The sequence below is a fragment of the Gavialis gangeticus genome, unplaced genomic scaffold (assembly GCF_001723915.1).
Source record: "Gavialis gangeticus isolate Ggan-Ray unplaced genomic scaffold, GavGan_comp1, whole genome shotgun sequence".
Classification (NCBI taxonomy): Eukaryota; Metazoa; Chordata; order Crocodylia; family Gavialidae; genus Gavialis; species Gavialis gangeticus.
Window position 1 is genome coordinate 263995348 of NW_017729032.1, and position 18619 is coordinate 264013966.

The following is an 18619-nucleotide window of genomic DNA, read 5'->3' on the forward strand; positions in this document are numbered from 1 at the left end:
GGAATCAGCGACTGAACTAGCTAGCACAATTGCACTAGATTCCACCCCATTTTCAAGTCTTGTGAACATGAGGTAATTTGTGAAGATTATGTGTAAGAAGGAGATGTTTAGAAAGGCTGGTAGAAAGAATTGTAAGAACAAATGTTCACTTGAGTGGGACCACAGTAGCCTCCTGCAGAATCGGGAATAGAAAGACAATGCTAGTTGTCACAGCTGGTAGTTTAGATTCCAAGAACTGAACCAGATAGAAGATTGCCCTGAGCCTGTGAGTCACATTGGAAAGAGCCATATTTATGTACAGCTCCAATAAAAGGCTTTCTCATGGTCCCAGTCCATGTCTCTAAATACTTTCCCCTCTCTGTAAGCATGAGTTTCAGCCTAAGATAGTTTATGTCTATCCACTTCCCAAACTTAGGCACTTTCAACATGGAACTATAAGGTACCTAAATTTGACAAGAAACAGATGGAGATCTGATGGAGTACACCAGTGATGGAGCAGGTCAAGATATCTTATTTCTCCCTCAGCAAACATACAGACACATTGAACTGCAATAGTGACAAGATATAAATCTGAAGAGCCTCTTGTCTTAAAGCTATCTAATGCTCCACTCTGATGGTAACAGCCTTTTTTTTTATCTTGATCTGAAGATTTCTTTGGCATATGGCATGAAGTGCCCTTATAATGCATATCACTCACACTCCATGTTTGGAGTTTTAAGGAGTAATGTGATTCCATGCACCTCAATTTTCTTCAGTTAAGTTGATTAACTATTTTACCATTTACTGTTTAACACATCACCTGGAACTATGTTATCTAGTACAATTTTAGTCATCACTTTCCTTGGATGAAAGTTTCTTTTTATGCCTCCTAATCTCTGATCCAGAACTCCATGGTACTATAAAAGTTCTATATTGCAGCTGGTAGAATCTAATAACTAGCTGTGCTCCTTTGCTGATCTGTTCAGCACCGTGCCTAAAGACATATTCTCCAGATTAAATGCACTGAATTGCCCAGACCAAATGAGTTGATATAGAGAGGAAAATTTGAAGTCAGTTATCAGTGTAAAAGTTAATGTTACTTAAATTAATGAGGTTACTTATCAGTTATGGCCTATTATCTGTTTTGCCCTCTTGCATATTATGCACAATAAGAGTAATTCTTTGCATTGCCATGAAACATTGGGAAAATTAGTTGTAAAAAATTGATATGTGGTTGAAGAAATAATTAGTCCCTTTCTTTTAAAAATTTTGGATATGTTTTTAGGCAGAGTTTGTTTAAGGAGCTTTCCAGCCCACCAGTGCTCTTAATTTAGAAGACCTTAATATGGGAGAGGTATAAATCACAATTTTGCTTGTACTAGCAAAACCCCTGCACCAAAAGCAACACTCAGTACACCCAGCATGCTCAGTAGTTCTGGCAGTGTCTCCTTTCCAATCAGCTTTGCCTGCTTTAGGGAATTTTCTGTCCCTGCGGTAGGTAAAGTTGCAGCTGTCTTCACCCTGTCTGCATCAGCCCTGTCTGCAAGTAGACTTATCCAAAGTCTGGCATCCCCATCAACATAAACAGCCATAAGTGTTAGAGGAGTTATGGCTGCTGCTTAAACAAAACTGTCTTGGAACACAGTCTTTGGGTCACAAGTAAATAACTGGATTGTGGGTTCCTTTGGTTAACACATATTTACAACCTTTTGCAGAAGGCACAGAGATGTTTATTACTACTACTATCACAGGATCATAAGATCAAAGGAAAGTGAAACTAGAAGGGACCTCTCTTAAGGTCATGTAGTCCAGCCTCCTGCTTAAGGCAGAATCATCCCTGACTAAACCATCCCAACAAAGTATCTATTCAACCTACTCTTGAAAATGTCCAGGAATGGAGATTCCACAGGTTCTCTAGGTAGCCTGTTCCAACGCTTGACCACCCTTGTCATCAAAAAGTTCCTCCTAATCTCCAACCTAGATTAGGCTGACAATGTCTTGATAATCTTCAGTCAGAAAGATATTTAACTGTTTTTTTTTTTTAATTTGGGATTTCATTTTTCTTTGCTTATAAAGGAGAAGGGCACACTATATAGGTCAGATCCTACTCCACCTAAATTTACTTGGTGCTTCCATTCAATTCTACTTGAGTCCCTAGAAAACAATTAATGCAATCCTCATTGCTACCTTTTATGATTTGGTCTTAAGGTGAAGATGATGGTGTGTTGCAAAAATAGGCATTTTTTAGGGATATAAGCAGGCTGGAATAGGACCACACTTAGTCCGTGAACAGGCATTCATTTTGTTTCCAACAGAAATCTTTCCAGGACAGGGCGTGTACAGGAGTTCACCCTGAAACTGTGACATCTGTCCTACTCTGTGCACCTTCACCAGACTGGGATGATCCCAGTTTTGGGAATGCATGGGGAATAGTGGTTACTCTACTCCTTCTGGTGCCCAGGGGAAGTAGAGCAAGCAGTAAAGGAAGACTCTCTGCGCCTTTCCCAGACTGGAGCAAATCCCCCAGCTTCTTCCACAAGCCAGGCAGTACTCAGTTTGGGAAAGAGGTAGTGAGTGGAAGTAGCAGCTCTCCTCCAAAACAGGCACTGCCTAAGGAGTGGGCAGGGAGCAATCACTCCACTGCTCAGCTACCAGTGATTGGTAGCTAAGCAGAGGGAGCAGTGTAGCAACTCCCCAACCTGTTCCTATAACCAGGGACCCCAAGAGAAATTTAATGAGTAATTTTACACCCCTAGTTTTTACTAGAAGAGCAATGATTCTCCTGCTAGAAACATAACACCTGTACATGACCTTAGAGTATAGACCAACATAACAATTGCATTGTTATCAAAGGAAATTAATATAAGCTGTCACAGTGCAACAATTAAGTTTGCTTGAGTCTATAGCAATCCAAGTTTAGCAGAACTGCTATAACTTATTCCTGCTTCATCCAGAGGTAAACTTAATGCAGTTTGGCTCACTTGTATCGCTGCAGGCTTATGGAGACACAACACTTAAAGCATATCAGCTGCTACATGCTCCCATTCCCCTTTTAAATTGGCTATGAATCTACATTTGTATGTACCTTATGGCACCTAATAGTTGGAATAGGATCTAATGCAGTACTTAAAACCTCCAGATAAAATTATGCAATCCATTTAAAGCAGATTTGTTTCCCCCACAGTGCAATACAGCTTTTTTTAGTAACATTTCTATGGTTTGAATTTGATAATGTTGGTTGATCTAAAATGTGGAGAGCATAAATAAGATCCATAATGAGATCTCAAATGATAATGCAAGAATTTGTCTCAGATTAAACTATACTTTAAAAAAAAGTGTCTGAAAAACCTTATAATTGTTTTGCCTAAAATGGATTTTTATGAAATAAATTAGATCAGTGATATTGTGAAGTATAAAATAAAGTATTAACTCATCAACTCATGATAACCTTATGTGCTATATGTTTAGCCAAGAAAGGTTTTTGTTTGTTGAGTTATATTCCTTCTTTAAACTCAACTTGTCTGAAAAAAGGATTACATTTTATAGCTTCAGCTAGTATTCCTAATTCTGGCAGTACTTTCAGCCTGGTCCTGTTCCAGTCATTGTACTATAGTACTTTTGAAAAATTGGCTCTTATACCTGCATAAGCAAAAGGGTATTCAAAGCTCACTTATATCACAAGATCTGCTTTTTCCCTCTTCCTTCTGAGAAATGTTGGGGCCACTCACGTGCTCAAGATTCTTATTGAGCTTAAGACTGGAAAAGATTCACAGGCCCTTCTCACACCTTATGCTGTGAGTTGCACAAATGTTGGTCGGTGTTACTGCTAACTTGGACTTTGGAGCAGTCACACCCTTAGTCTAAAAACCTTCTGACTGTCCCCCACCTGCACAGCTGTGACTTGCCAGCAGAGGCCTGGTGAGCAGGGGAAGGACTAGGAGCTCGAGCTGTGAGTTGCTGCTAGAGGGCTGGTGAGCCAGGATAGGCTTCTATCCCTGCTGTACCAGTGAGGGTGAGAGATCCTAGGATACTGGAGGACTTCAACATGGGCAACACACCTTAATGGAAAAGGGGCTGGGTAGTGTGGATCAGAAATAATTCTGTCCTGGAGTAGCATAACTTTGGACCTCATAACAAGTGCTTAAAACCACTTTAAGTTGTTATTGTATGGATAATCCAGGGATTAAGAGCTCCAGGAGCTGCCCAAAAAGTACTGTGTAACGCACTTAGATGCAAACTACTTTACATCAAAAGGCAGTGTTAGTCAGAGAAGTACACATATTTGCGATCTGAATCTCAAAAGCAATACACATGAAGTCCTCTTTATTTGGGCCCTTTGTGACTGGCCCATCATCCTGAGAAATCAGTTGTCCAAATTAATCTGGTTTGAATTTAGAGTTTGTAGCAAACTGAGTTGAATTTGATATGATTTGGAAGTATTGTCTCTGTTACTTTGCACAGCTGCATCACCAGGGTTTCTCAGCTTCTTGAGTAGTCTACAGGTTATATTCAAAAGCTCCTTAAAGATAAGAGAGCTGAAGGGATTCCTGAGCAGTCAGACACTGTGGTTATACTGAGCAAAACAAGTGGTTTAAGCCAAATGAAAGGGATCAAAATGTGTTGTTCTGGCTCTGGCCAACAAGGATTGAAACAACAATATAATCCTCAGTGACTGAGCCAGAGCTATATTCACTCTAGCTTAGGCCAAGTGAAGCACTGGATCAAAGCCCTGTATTTGCATTACCAAGGAAATCTGATTTACTTTTTGTAGCACAAATCCCAGTGTTTATGTTGTTTTTCTTCTTTTCTCAGCTCACACTGCGAGATCCTAAGAATCTTGTCCCTGTTACAATTATCAAGCAAGGTAATTTGTTCATTTTTTCATGTTTGATATTTGTGCTCTCGACAAGGAAAACGAATGGCTGTTAAAGGGAATGAAAAAACAGGGCACATTAACAATGTGCCTGGTCTGCCTGGTGAAACTTTCCTTCAAACCCAAATGAGTTGAGCCTCAGAAATTTGGACTTTTTTTTTTTTTGAAAAAGTAATTAAACTATTCTCTCTTTCTATTTTTAAATGGAGATTTTACACTGCAATAAACAAATGACTTCCTCCGTTGAGTAGTAACCCCTTGCAGTTTCTACTCGCATTCCAGTTTCTACTAGCATCCCCCAACTGCTTAGGGTTACCAGCTAACCTGTGATAACCTAGTTTTGTCCCACCAAGTAGCCAGAGGTGAAAAAGAAACACCATGCATCTCAGGTTAAATCTGCACTATACAGTGAGATATTTGCTTTAGGGAATGACAGATTTACAGCATCTTCATAAAGTTCCAGTTATACTTCAGTACCAAGTTTTACATTCTCTCCATTTTCTGCTTTCCATTCATATTAGAATTCTTCAGGTTCTTTTCCTTTTCTTTACAAGGGCATCTTTCCTTTGTGTTTACAAAGTGATAGTACTTAAGGGTATATTTTGCTGAATGTTCATTTAATATCTTAAACTACAGGCTTTGTTGAGGTAGATATCATCTTTTTACTCCATCTGAAGTAGAAAGCCCCATCCTTTCTTCCCTCCAACATGCCTATTTTTTGTTACTATGCATACAGTGTGCTGGTGGCCAGTAGCATAATAATGAGTGGGTGAGCAGGGTACCAGCCACAGGTGCTGCCTAAGGCAGGGTACTGGAATGGAGCTATGAGAGTGCCTCTCCCTCCTATCCTCCACCTTCTCCTACCCACCCTCACCCTGCACCTTCTCTACAGTGGCTCCAGACGTGGGAAAGGCAGAGCAGCACCATCAGTGCATAGTGCCCTGGGTGGTGGCAGCACACAATGCAGGAGCAGTGTGTGGACATCCACTGCTGTGGGGAGATGTCATCTCCTTTTCAGCTGTCCCAAATTGGAGTTTTAAATGGTTGTTCAACACATGACAAAAAAGGAGACATCTTCCCCACCATCTGCTGCTCCATGCACTGTCATGAGTCAGGATGCAGAACTGGCCAGTTACTCCTCTACTTCTGGCAGATAAAGTGGCTCTCACAAGGCCAAATCCAGACCCTGTTTTTTCTTTAATGTAGCCTGCTGCCGTATCCTACTGAATATAAAGGTGTAGCAAGCAACCTCCTACACTGATCTGAATAGGCTTTAGTTGGGGAGATTTCAGATTAGTCTCTGCAGTCTTTGCAGGATGTAAGTTTTTAAATCTGCAACTTAGCTGCCATCTTGAAGCTCCTGAAATGATGTTGTATGGCCTATAGGAAAAGTTTATGCTTCTTGTATTCTCTTTCCTTTCATGGTTCTCTAACAATAGCCACAATCGACATTTTGTGCCCACCCATCTGTGTTATTTGACAATTGCCTGATCAAAACATAGGTTGTGTATAGGGAAAACGAGGGGCATGTGTGCACAACACTTCAAAGCAGGCTAAATGCTTTTGCACCACTTTAATGGTGTCGGTGTCTGCACACCTCGATGGTGTATTGTGCATTAATTCCAGCTACTGTAGGAAATTCAATGGTGTAATGTGCTTGAAATGACTTGGGGTGCAGCAAACCAAAACTTCTCTGAGGAGTTTTAGTTTGCTGCTCCTGCAGCTGCGGAGCAAAGCACCAGGCTCTGTGCAGCTCCGTGGCTCTGCAGGAAGCCCTGCAGGCAGCTTAGCAGCATCCCGTGAAGGCAAGCTCTGCCCAATAAAAGCAGCAAGCCTAAACTTTTTCTTTCTTTCTTTCCCCTGGAGCCTGCCTGAGCTGAGCAGGGGCTTGGTGCTTCCCTCTGTGGCTGCGGTGCCCCCTGGGACTGCCTAAGCTGGGTGCCTGTGGGCAAGTACTGCCTGGGGGATGGGGCACTGCTACCACAGAGGGAAGCACCAGCTCATCCCCTGCAACCCAGGGACCACTTCACCTACTGGCAGCTTACCTTCCCCTCCCCGCTGCCAGAGAGGCAGGTAAGTTGGGTGTGTGCACGACATGGGCATTTAATGCCGTGCACGACACGGGCATTTAATGGGCCCTAAATTGAACTGGTGTTTTTAAAAACCCACCACTTCAATTTAGGGCCCCTGTTTCATCTACACATGCCCATAGAGACCAAGGGCAGCATTTACAGACCCTGAGCCATGGGAAAACAACCAAAGCTGAATCACTGTTGATATTATGTTTCTGTGTTATGAAGAAGCTTGACCTTCTCCAGTCCCCACTCAGTCTTGACATGCAATCCCAGACACAATTATGGCAGTTTTCAGACTTTCAGCTGACTTTTATCCTTCTGTAGCTGCAAGAATATTTCTTTGACCAACAGTTCACTAAACACAATGATTATCATTCCAGATGTTCAAGATGTTGCCTCATCTCCTCATGTCCCTCCCTCTGTGGGGTAGGGTTCATTAAAAAAGATATAGTTGTTTATAGCTGTTTTCAGGCCAAAACTAAGGCGTGTGGAAGGATAGTACTGTATTTACTCAAATCTAAGATGACCCTGAATTTAAGATAAGCCCCCAGTAATTAGATTCTATACATGGAAATTTTGTAAACTTGTTACAGTTTTCCATGAATAGAATCTAATTATTGGGGCATCATCTTTAATTCATCCCCCCAACCCCACTACTGGAGGGTGGCAGGCAGTCAGGGGGCAGATGGTATGGAGAGGTCAAGCAGCTTGCTCCCTGCTTGTACCTGCCCCTCCCTGCCACCTGTGCCCCCTGCATGCCTCCCCCCACAGCCTCAGACATCCCCCCATGCCCTGCACCTCTAGTTCCCCGTCTGTTCCTCCACTTTGATGGATAGAAAATAGTATTTAGAGGTTTGCTTTTGGGAATTGGCTTGTAGGTAAAGTAGATATTATATTAGAACAATGGTCCAGGGGAATGGCAGGATTAGTTGATTTCTAAAAGCCTGTTTTTATGAAGTTTCTTTCAAGGCCCCCTGTGTCTGAGGCAAGCAGACACACAGGTTGAGAAATTGAAGGCATGTACTACACTGTTTCATAACATGACCAATGTACCCAAACAGAGATAAGGGACTCTGCAGGTCACAATGCCAATCTTTGGAGCCCTTGGAATTTCTGGTTTTGGTAGCTGGACCAAATTAGGAGGACACCAGAAAGAACCAAAGTAAGATATGTGCATGTGATAGGTTCATGAAACAAAGGAATACGCTGACAGGACAGAATGTGGACAGTATGACAACCACACGGAGACCAATCAGTGATGCCCAGAGGTGAAGAGTAAACAGAGGAGGAGAAAGAATACAAAAGGAGGGATTTCAGATCAGCAAAGTGTCCCTCAGAGGGGAACCCAAGGCCATTATGGACAGAGGGCACACCACCAGCCTGTCTCACCCACCCCAGTGGAGGGGAGGTGGGCCTCGTCCTTCAACCTCCAAGCTGCTGACATTTAACATTCAAGAGAGAACCTCAGAGTGAAGCTTGCATTCTGGCTAGATGTATCTTGACTCTGTGAACCCAGGGACTGGTAGATATATAATCACTTGCATTATTCTTATCTGCTATCACTACGTATCAATAAAATTTGTGTATTATTGAATGGAAAGGTCGTGGTTGGCCTAAGGGTTTTGGGTCCACCCACAACAAGGTATGCAGGTCATACATCCAGTGCCAACACCCTCCAGTCATTGTTTCCTCCCTGCCACATGCCCACCTTCTGCTCCAGCCTCAATTTCCTCCCCTCCATGCTGGTAGGCTCCATCTATCCTGCAGTCTCGGGCACTGAGCCCTGTTCCCATAGCAGCTGTGCAGGCTGCATGCCACCATGCCTGAGGATGTATCATGGATGGAGCCTGGGGGAAGAAAGCAAGAAGGCAAAGGTACAGGGTGGGGAAGAAAAGGGGCAGGTGGGAGAGCAGAGCCTGTGGGGAGGGAAGAGGGAGATGGCAGGGTTCAGAAGCAGTGAAAGTGGAGGGCAGGCAGCGGCTGCAGCTGTGGCTGTTGATGTGATTACCGTCCCAATGCCAGGTAGGGGGTAGAGCCTGAGCCACAGCAGCCACCTTCCTCTCCCAGCCACTCTTGTACATGATGCTAAAACCACGAGCATTTCCCCCCATGTTAAATGAAGAGGAACCTAATCTTAGAATTTAGTAAATATGGTATTAAGGGCAGGGAAGAATGGAAGTGGCAAATGGAAGTCTGTTTAGTAGTGTCAGGCTTCTGTCTGTGTAAACAGCAGTGAAAGATCTCAATAGAAAGTGATAACCAAGCGCTAGGTACAATCAAAGAGAGAAAAAGAAGATACGGGCTTTTGGAAATGTATTTGAAAAGAAAATTCAAATTGTCTTTTTAGAATATGGGAGATATATGTTCTATCTCCTTTACTACATTTTTGCAAAACATAATTATTGTGTAGTTGACTTTATTTGTATGATTTTGATATTGTGGTGGTTACAATTAGACGCAGCAGCTTGTGTTACCTAGTGCTCCTTTGTTGATAAAGACCTTCTTGTGATAAAAATCGTATGAAACTTGATCTCCTGGGAAAGTCCTCTCTGTCTTCAGAAACCTGGAGAAAGAGAGTGCTCTTTGAAAAATTCACTTCCAAGGTTTTCAAGGAAGAATGGACCATGACATTTTAGAAGTGTTGTGTAAGCAGTGTTGTATAAGCAGTGCTTCACTGATTCTTCTATTGTTGGGACTCGTGATTGGTTACAGTTTTTTACATAGAAGAATTTAGATTTGGCAGTATTTGAGAAACTTTAGAGATGAAGCCATATGGTGTTTTCTTCCTTGCAATAGGGAAAATGTTTATTTCTTCTTGGAGGAGCAATACATCTGACTAGGTAAAGATGTGCTTTCACACATCTTTCTTCCTCCCTCTTGTGAATCCACTTCTGTGGACTTCTGGAGATGACTTGGATTAGAAATCTAATGGTAGAACATTCAGAAAGCAAATTTTGGCTACTTTATCTTGAAATTGGGATATTTTGAAACCTCCCAAAATTATTTAAAATAGTACTTCACTGCTATTTCAGAGCATTTTAGCAACCTGCTTTTTACCTGGTCTCTTGTGGGGTGATTTTGGTTTGGTTTTTATCAGGTGCTTGGTGGCTGTTGTGTATTAGATGTGCAGAAGACAACAGTTTTAGGACTTCTTTGATAAATGGCTGTTTTTGAACCTAGGGCGGTGAATCCTGATTCAGGAATCCCCTCCTAGCCCCCTGATCCTTTGGAAAATATTTGATATCTTGGCTTTTACCGATAAGTAAATCCCCTATAAGTTGTGTCTCGTACAACAAATGTGTGATAGTATCTCTTTTTAAACTAATATTCAAACCAGTTCATTTTCTGTAGAGTATATGTTTAACTTCATCTTCAGCATTTTTAATTAGGGAGGATTTAGAAGAAAGAAATACAAAAACCTTTGGAAGAAGCCATAGGAAACATATTTCCAATACGTATTCCTGGAAAAAAATAGTTGTTTTCAGGGATGGCTTCTTGTATTTGTTTTCCAGATGTTTAATGTCTCTCATTTTTTATTTCTTAGAAATAAAAATTCCATTCATCCATAAAAGAGCATAGTCTGTGGAGCAGGTGTGATTTACTTCATTAAACCAGCACCATGTGTGAATAGGCTTAAACCAACATGCACTGCAGCACGTTGTGATTTGAAGCACATGAAAAACCATCTTTAGGGGATAAGTTCTTGGAAATTAAAAAAGCAAATTTCCATAGAAACAGAAATTGTATTGTTATTATATTAATATTATATAATATTATTATTATAATATTAATATTATTTAATATGCTGTGAAATTGCCTTTATTTTAAGCCGGGCGTTTCCAAAGCCAAAAGAGCTTTGAACACATAATGATATGTAATGACAATAATAATGCATGGTTTAAATGAAAACCTCAGCTTTTATTTTGACAAACTAGCTATATGACCCTTATCTTTATTTGTGTTTTCAAACCACTTCATAACAGAGAATCTTATCCTCGGTGTGTCTGAATGTCAGACTGAGCTCATTAACTTGTGAATCCTCACTAAATTATTGTGAGCAAAGTCACAGTTATCATCCCCATCTGACAGCAGGATAACTCTTCAGCAGAAATGACAGATGGGAGTTGGTGTCAGAGGATTAAATGTAGTAGCTTGTGACTTAAGTCACAAGAACACATACATGCCCAGGTTTTAGCCCTTCTCCACTTCTCCATATCACACAGTTCTGTGGTTTGTCAACAGGCATTTTCCAGGGGGCTTTGTGTACGATGTAGCCTTCTGAGGGTCTCTGAAATTAAAGGCGTAACTGGGAGTTTTGTAACAGTGGGCAGGGCAAGGCTGATGCTGAACAGGGGAGAGACTCCAAAGACTTTTGCCGCAGTGTAGTGTCCTCTCATGCTGTGGGCTGCTGCTACCACTACTGATGAGTAGGCTTCCCACATGCTGGCAGCAAGCTGCCACTGTTATCATAACTGCTTCTGTCATTGTTGCTGCTACTGTCACATGGGCTCCTCACATATGGGTGGCTATTCCTGCACCCTTTTCTGTGCAGGCTCCCTGGGGAGGGTGAGGTGGGGCACCCTTTTGGTGCTTTCTCTAACTTGAGGCCTGGGGCTAGTACTCCAATCGTCCACACCAAGTTATGCTACTGTCAGAAGCAGACCAGCTGGTACACACAATCCAACCAGGATGCATTCCCCTCCAGTGTTGACCAGTGTTGCTCATCAGTGCAGAGATTTATAATTGAAGCATGCTCTGGGTCCCATTTTGCTATCATACTTTATCTAGACTATAAGAGTCTAGTCTAGACTCTTATCTAAACTATTAATATTTAATGAAATAGTGCTAATCTGAATTAAAGAAGCTTTGAGAACATTCAGACAGACATGCGCTTTTATTTCCTGGCTAAATAGTTGTACATTTCTCTGATAATGCAATATTATTGCTTCCACAGTCATTCAAAATATCACACAACGGACCTCACCTAAAACCACAGACAGAGACAGATCCTCTCTGCCAATACTAGGTAAATATCAATTTCTTTCCTAATTCTCTGGCATCTAGTAAAAGAACTGCATACATCTTTTTCACTTTCTTACCTTTACTTGTTGTCTTTCATATTGATTGGCACCATGAGTTGGGTTCAGATTTTATTCATTACGTCTCACAGTACAGTTGGTAAGGAATGATGCAGCCTAAGGGGAGAAAAGGACTGTCCTGAATATTAAAAACAAATAAAATTATTGCTGTCTTATCCAAAAATAGCATTTTCTTACTACAGGGGAAGATAAAGAGGTCTGGTGCAGAGTTTTTGAGAACATCTGCTGAGTATCATTTGTGCAGCGGTCGTTCAGAACTGTTGTACTAATATAGCCAGCTTTTATTAAAGGATATTCTAAACTTCCCCATTCCTCTTTGTGTTGGGCCTCAGTACACTGCTGTTTACCTTTCGCATTCAGTTGTGTGTGTTTTGTGCCCTAGTGTTCACACACAAGCAAGTGGCAGGAAGCGGGGGATGGAATAAGCATAGTAAGAGGGTACATAGTAAAATTGGGAACCTTTTACCTGATGTATCTTGAGACAAAATTATTCCTGGTATAATGTTATGGAACTCAGAAATGGATTTAACTTGTTGTGCATGGAAAATCTCTGCCTGCGTGGTATTTGTCTGGCCTAACTTGCTGTCTCTGAGTTTTACTGCTCTGACTAGACTCAGACAGTTCCTCGCTAACCCCACAAAATAAATCTGTGAATTCCAGGTATGTCCAATTAGAATGCACCTATCGTGATGCTGAATTGATAGGGCCACTACACTTTTCACATATATTTGATTTCCATGGAGAAGGGCACTAAATGAATAGTGATTAGAAGAGCAGTATTGGACATTGTGATTAATAATTAGACATTTGGAAACATCTGAATTCTTCTCTCAGATACTTGTACTACTCTCCCACTGATGAGGTGGAAATTGCCCACCCAGATTACAGATCACCATCTTGTGAGTGAGTGGCTCACTTATCTTTGTGTGTAGTGCATCTTATCATTCCAGGTCTCAACGAAAGCCTGAAAAAACTCCCTCCTGCCCTGTCAATAGAGGATATATCTCAAACAGTCGAGAAAAAATTATGTAAGTAGAAATGGCTTTAACTAAGCTGTTACGGTTCTTGAGCATGAGCAATAAAAATATTGTCTTGGCATGCAGGGACTAGCAGAGGTGGCATAGAACCTATGGGGGTATGTGGGGCCCAATACAGGTGACAGGGATAATGGAGGCAGTGCAGGACCCAATCCTGGTGCCTGGGACCCAGTCTGACCCACAGACCAGCCCTGCACCGCTTATCCAACCTGTGGGCCAAAAGATATAGCACCACTCTGAGAGAAACCTCATCGGCTTTAGTGGTTTGTTTTATTCTGAGCATTTGCTTTGAACTGTTTTGGTTGACAACTTGTTTCCAATTGGAAGAGGCTCTTTGTAGGCACCCACTTATTTAAAAACTCTCATAAGCATTTCACTAGCTTCAGATTTTTTTTTCTGTAGAAAATGCAACTTGGAGCACCAGGGACAAAGGCTGTATTTATGTTGTTTGTGTATTAACAGCTTATTTCCAATAGGGTTGGGTTTTTTATTTTTATATTCTCCATCTTTCTTAATGCATATTTTAAAAATGTAATTCATTTTATCAGTCTATTTATTATGCCATATTTCTAGGGTGGTTAGTCACAGTTGTGTAGTTCTGTTACCTTCTATGGGGTCTCCATTATTTATACAAATTGCATCCCAGAAAATAGGAAATGCTTGTTCATTATCCATAATAAATGCATACTGAAATCAAGTTAAAACACACTCTCAGTGCAAGTTACCTCATTATGTACCTCAAAACCGAAGGGGCAAAATGTAGGTGAGAGAATGTACTAATGCTTTTGTCTGAGATTGCTAACTCAGGTGCCTGTTGTGAGCACTGGTTTTCTGGCATGCACACTTTTTATTTCAAAGGTGCAGTGAGGTCACCAACTCATATCAGAAAGTCCACTTGCTTTTGATTTTGTTAGCATTAATGCTAATTTTGATCTGGTGATATAAAGATGAAGATTATCTTCTCTTATGAGCCATTTCATTCATTTACCTATTGTTCCATTGCTGGCCTTCACAATTTCTCAGAGTGAGTCCACTATGCAGTAAGAAAACAGAGGTGCAGTGTCTTCTCCTTTGATTCTTCAGAATCAAAGGCTAGTAGGGTTGAAAGGAACCTCAGGATGTCATCTATTCCAACCTCCTGCTCAAGGCAGGATAATACTGTGCTCATTTTAGGGTTTGCTATTCGGTGGGATAACCTAAAATTGTTTTTGAATGAAGCAGTGCTTAGAATACCAAAAGGAAATATATGATGCCATTGGCAAGATGAATACTATTATCTTCAGCTGTGACATAAAATAAATGATCCATATAGCTAAAGAGAAGGATTAAATCATACTCTGGAGTTAAAATGAATACAGAGGGTTATTTTTTGTATCACGTGCATGGCATTCATTTCCCCACTCATTGTCTTATTGCTTCATAGCTAGATAGATATTTGTTTATACTACCATGATTATAATAATCCATGATATATTGCATTCTGCAGTTAGCAAAATAGAATACCATTAACATCAGTAAAATTAAAATTGACTAGTCACTTACTTTTTTCAGTACATATTATGCAATGAAAAGGAAGTAATTTTTTGTTTTTAGAATGCAAGACTCAGGATCATTTCACAGTCCTTTACCCATAAAAGTTTGCTTACCTTGCAAGAAAGGAATGCCTTTCCATTCAGAGACAGGCAGTAGAATTCACCCTAGAGAGCATGCAGAATTTTTAGGTGCTAGGACTTCTGCATCCAACAGGCAGGCTGGATCCCTTTAAAATGAGGTATGGACATACAGCTTTAGGGACAGATCCAAATGGAATGCAGCAGCAGAGCTGCACCTCCCTTTTAGACCACCTGACCAAGGTAGCTGCTGGAGACAAATTTTAAAGTCCTCAAATCAAGTAAAACTTCTGCCCCCCTCCCCGCCCCACTCTTCCCCTCCATGCTCAGTGGCATGTCTCCCACTTTTCCACACTTGCCACTGCCATTATCTCTACTTTTCTTGGCTAACCCAAGGGTTGGGGGAGCCTTTTGAGCTGCTCCAGCCCCATTCCAGCTGGGCTGCATGGGGAGACTTAACTTGGAACAGTGGTACCAACAGCAACAGGCGGGTTCCTCCTCCCTCTCCAGTCCCCCTGGGACTAGGGACAGACATTACACATAAACCAGTTTAAGTGATCAGAAACTAGTATAAGCATGTAATGGAACAGATGTTCAGTGCACATAAACCAGTATGAAAATGGCTGAATCCAGTTTGAGATAAACCTGGCTGAATCTAGTATCAGACTAAACTGATTTGGGTCAAACCGGTTTATGCCATGTGTGTCCCAGACTACTCGCTGGTTTAAGACTCCCCAGCATCCCGGCATGCTCTCTGGGTGGGGCTCTCTGCTTCTCAGCAGGACTGGCCCCTCCACTCTGCTCCAGAACAGACTGTGGGCTGCTTCCCCCCTCCCCCTCACCACTTCCTGCTAAGCAGGAATTCCCATCTCCCCTCTGCCTTGATGAGAGGTGTCTTTGTATTAGCTAGAAGAGTAGTGGTGCCTCAAGGACTGTGCATTTGGGGATGTTGAGTTGGGTCTGCATGAGTGGGCTTGAAGAGCTACACTGGGGGTGTGTAGAGTAGGGTTGCCCCGGGCTACTTGAAGGATTGCACATGAACCAATCCCTGCAAGATTGAGACAGGAAGGATTTTTCCCCAGTGAAGAGTTAGGGGCAGAGTCAGCCCAGGGTTTGGCACAAGGACAGGGTCATGTAGAGTAGGGGAACTTGAGTGAACCAAAGGTGGTGTGCGTGCTGTGTCAGAGAGTGAGTAGGCAAGCCTGCCAGCCAAAGGGTCACTCAAGGGAGCAGGGCAGTAGAGAGTGGCCCAGTGATGAGCAGAATGCAAGAGGCTCCTGTCAGATGGGGCAGAGTGAGTATGACTATGACAGAAGCTCAACAATGGATTGAGTTTGGCCAGCGTGAACCCAGGGTGCAATAATAATATTCTGGATGCCATCTATGAGGCATGGGCCATGGTATAGGAGAGGTTCAGAGCTGTGGATGGCACCCCCTGGCATCAGGGTAGTGAATGGGTAGCCTCCCGCTTAATGTAACATGATAACATTCAAGTCATGGCAGGCGAGTCAGGCCAGACTGCCCTAGGCAGGTGGGTGGGCTAACTCATGATCTACCCCTGGGAAGGCCCCCTGTCACAGTCCCTCTGTTGTTTTCTTCATGGAATGATAAACACTGAGTTAGGGGTGATAAACACCTTCTTGAGCACCATGACGTTACATCCAACACTTCACTGACAGTTACTTCCACACCAGAGTTTACCAGAGCTGATGTTTTTAGCTAGAGTTAAAAACCATCTGCAGGGCTGTGAAATAAGAGCTAAATTATTTGAGTAGCTGACTGATAGTAAAAATGCCGAAGAAAGGATAACTTGATTAGGGGAACATTAAATCCATTAAAAAGGAGAGAGAGTAGTTAACACCTGTGGAGTGAAGAGAGATTAGCAGGAATAAGGTAGATTATAAACAACTATGAAGTTAATTCACTCCCTCACTTCTTCCGAAATAAAAATGCTGCTACCACTGCCAGGCAATTCGTTTTAAACTTTGAGTGGAATAATAATCAAAGGGGGATGTGACCACACCACTGAACCCCTCTTAGATTTACTCTTGTGTGCTACCATTTTAGCTGAGCATTAAAACAAGCTTTGAAATGAAAGTGAAATGTCATTGTCATAAAGATTAAATTTATACAAGTATTATTTGAAGGAGAATAAATAATTCATTAGAATGAAGGCTCCTTTGGCTTCTATACAGTTTTTGGAAATTTATCTAACTCTTCTGCAAAACTTCTGGAATTATGTCCTGTCTGTTGAACCTTGCAAGGACTAACTCCCAGTTTAGGTTGTAAAATTGATTATTCTCAAGTTGTTTTTAAAAATGCCTGAACTGAGGAGTTTAAAAATAATTATTAGCAGCCAGAAAGCAGTTTATTTAAAATCTGTAGTTATCCTTGCTTTTTTTTTAAATATAAAGCCCAAAGGCAGTCTCTCATAAATATTTATAACATCAGTTTCTCAGGGGCATAAATGTGATGCGTCACGCTGATACTGAATTGAGACTCACAGGACCATGTGGCCATGTGAGATGATTACATGTCCAATCTTGGAAGGTGTTGATCATCAGATGCACAGAAAAACAGCTGTAAAAGCAATGCAGGTCTCAGATAGCAAAATAGATGCTGGTACTGGATGTGCAGTGAGGGGAAGTTCATTGGTCCCTCAGGTATTTGACTTCTCATATTTATTCAACTTGGATTATTCTACCAAGGTGAAGTGGGATAGGGATAAATCTGAACAGAAGCAGAACAGATACTGCTCTGATATTTACAGTCTAACCTCTGCCTTTATAGCAAAGAATGAAACTCTGTTGTGGCCTGCTGAATCTAAAACACCAGAAGTGCAAGAACTCTCCCCACAGTCCCTCCCAGGTAATCATGAATCTATTCTGTGTTTTTATACCCTGTGTTATGTTACCTTTGCCAACGATTGTTCTATATATGAATTAAAAACATCCTTCATGTCTCAAGCTGCAGTTGAAATCAGCTGTGATTTTAGCAGTGTAAAAAATTGGTTTGCTCAGTAGATGTGAACTGAACGATATGAGCTGAACTTTACAATAAAAGACATTAAGGCTGTATCATTTAGTTTATCCTTCAGGAATTGTTCCTACTGATTGAGAGAGTACAGTGAAATCAAATTTGCCAAACAAATTAAATATGGAGAAAAATAAACTTTTAACAAAAAACCCGAGAATAAGATGTTTTTCTAAATTTTTAAGCAGTTATTTGTTTTTCATTGCAGAAAAAATAATTCCCCAAATAAAACATTGTGTTTTTATGTCTGTAAACTGGTTTATTGTTGTTTAAAAGCATAAAGATTATCCAGCTTTCAGATACGGGTGCCTAAAATTAGACAAGTAAATGCATATGCAGACAGCTTAAAACAGCCTGATTTTTGGAGCTGTTGGCCTGAATCTCCCATAGACTTCAATGGCAATTAAAGGCGCCCTGCACATTCCTAGGTAGGTGCTGAAGGCATTCAAATTGGAAAAGTTTGGTCCAAATGTCTAAATAGATTAGAACTGTAATGCTTTTTCCTGCATGTAACGGAAAGTAGCAATAAAAGCTATAAAAGAATCCCGAAAATGTTTTGGACAGTGATTATTCTCCTGAATTTATATCCCAGTCACTTCAATATTAAGAACTTAACAATGGAAGTGACTTTTCATAGTCAAAGTTGAGAGGAACAGTGTAAAATGAGCAGTGGAACACGGTGGATTTGGAAAAAGAAAACCTGGAAGCTTCTACTTTCAAAGGTGCCTCATTAAAATAGAAGACACTATGTGGAAGTTATTCAGTACTACAAACTAGCTCTAAGGAGACCTTTAGGCAGGGCTGTCCAACTTCTAAGTGACTGGGGCCTACGTGCTGTACATACTATGCCAGCAGGGGTTGCCTGGCATGGGCACCACAGCCCAACCCCCCCCCCCCCCCCCCCCTTGGCCCC

The 18619-nt window shown here is 41.5% G+C and overlaps 1 protein-coding gene across 8 annotated transcripts in view; it reads left to right on the forward strand.

Moving 5' to 3' along the window:
- Positions 1-18619, forward strand: part of ABI3BP (ABI family member 3 binding protein) — a 392420-nt gene that overhangs the window by 156863 nt on the left and 216938 nt on the right. For all 8 annotated transcript variants that reach the window (XM_019523725.1, XM_019523728.1, XM_019523731.1 and 5 more), the window contains exons 7-10: positions 4792-4843; positions 11882-11953; positions 12959-13054; positions 17464-17541. In XM_019523725.1, coding sequence (XP_019379270.1) covers positions 4792-4843; positions 11882-11953; positions 12959-13054; positions 17464-17541 — 298 coding nt within the window. The remainder of the gene's footprint in view (positions 1-4791; positions 4844-11881; positions 11954-12958; positions 13055-17463; positions 17542-18619) is intronic.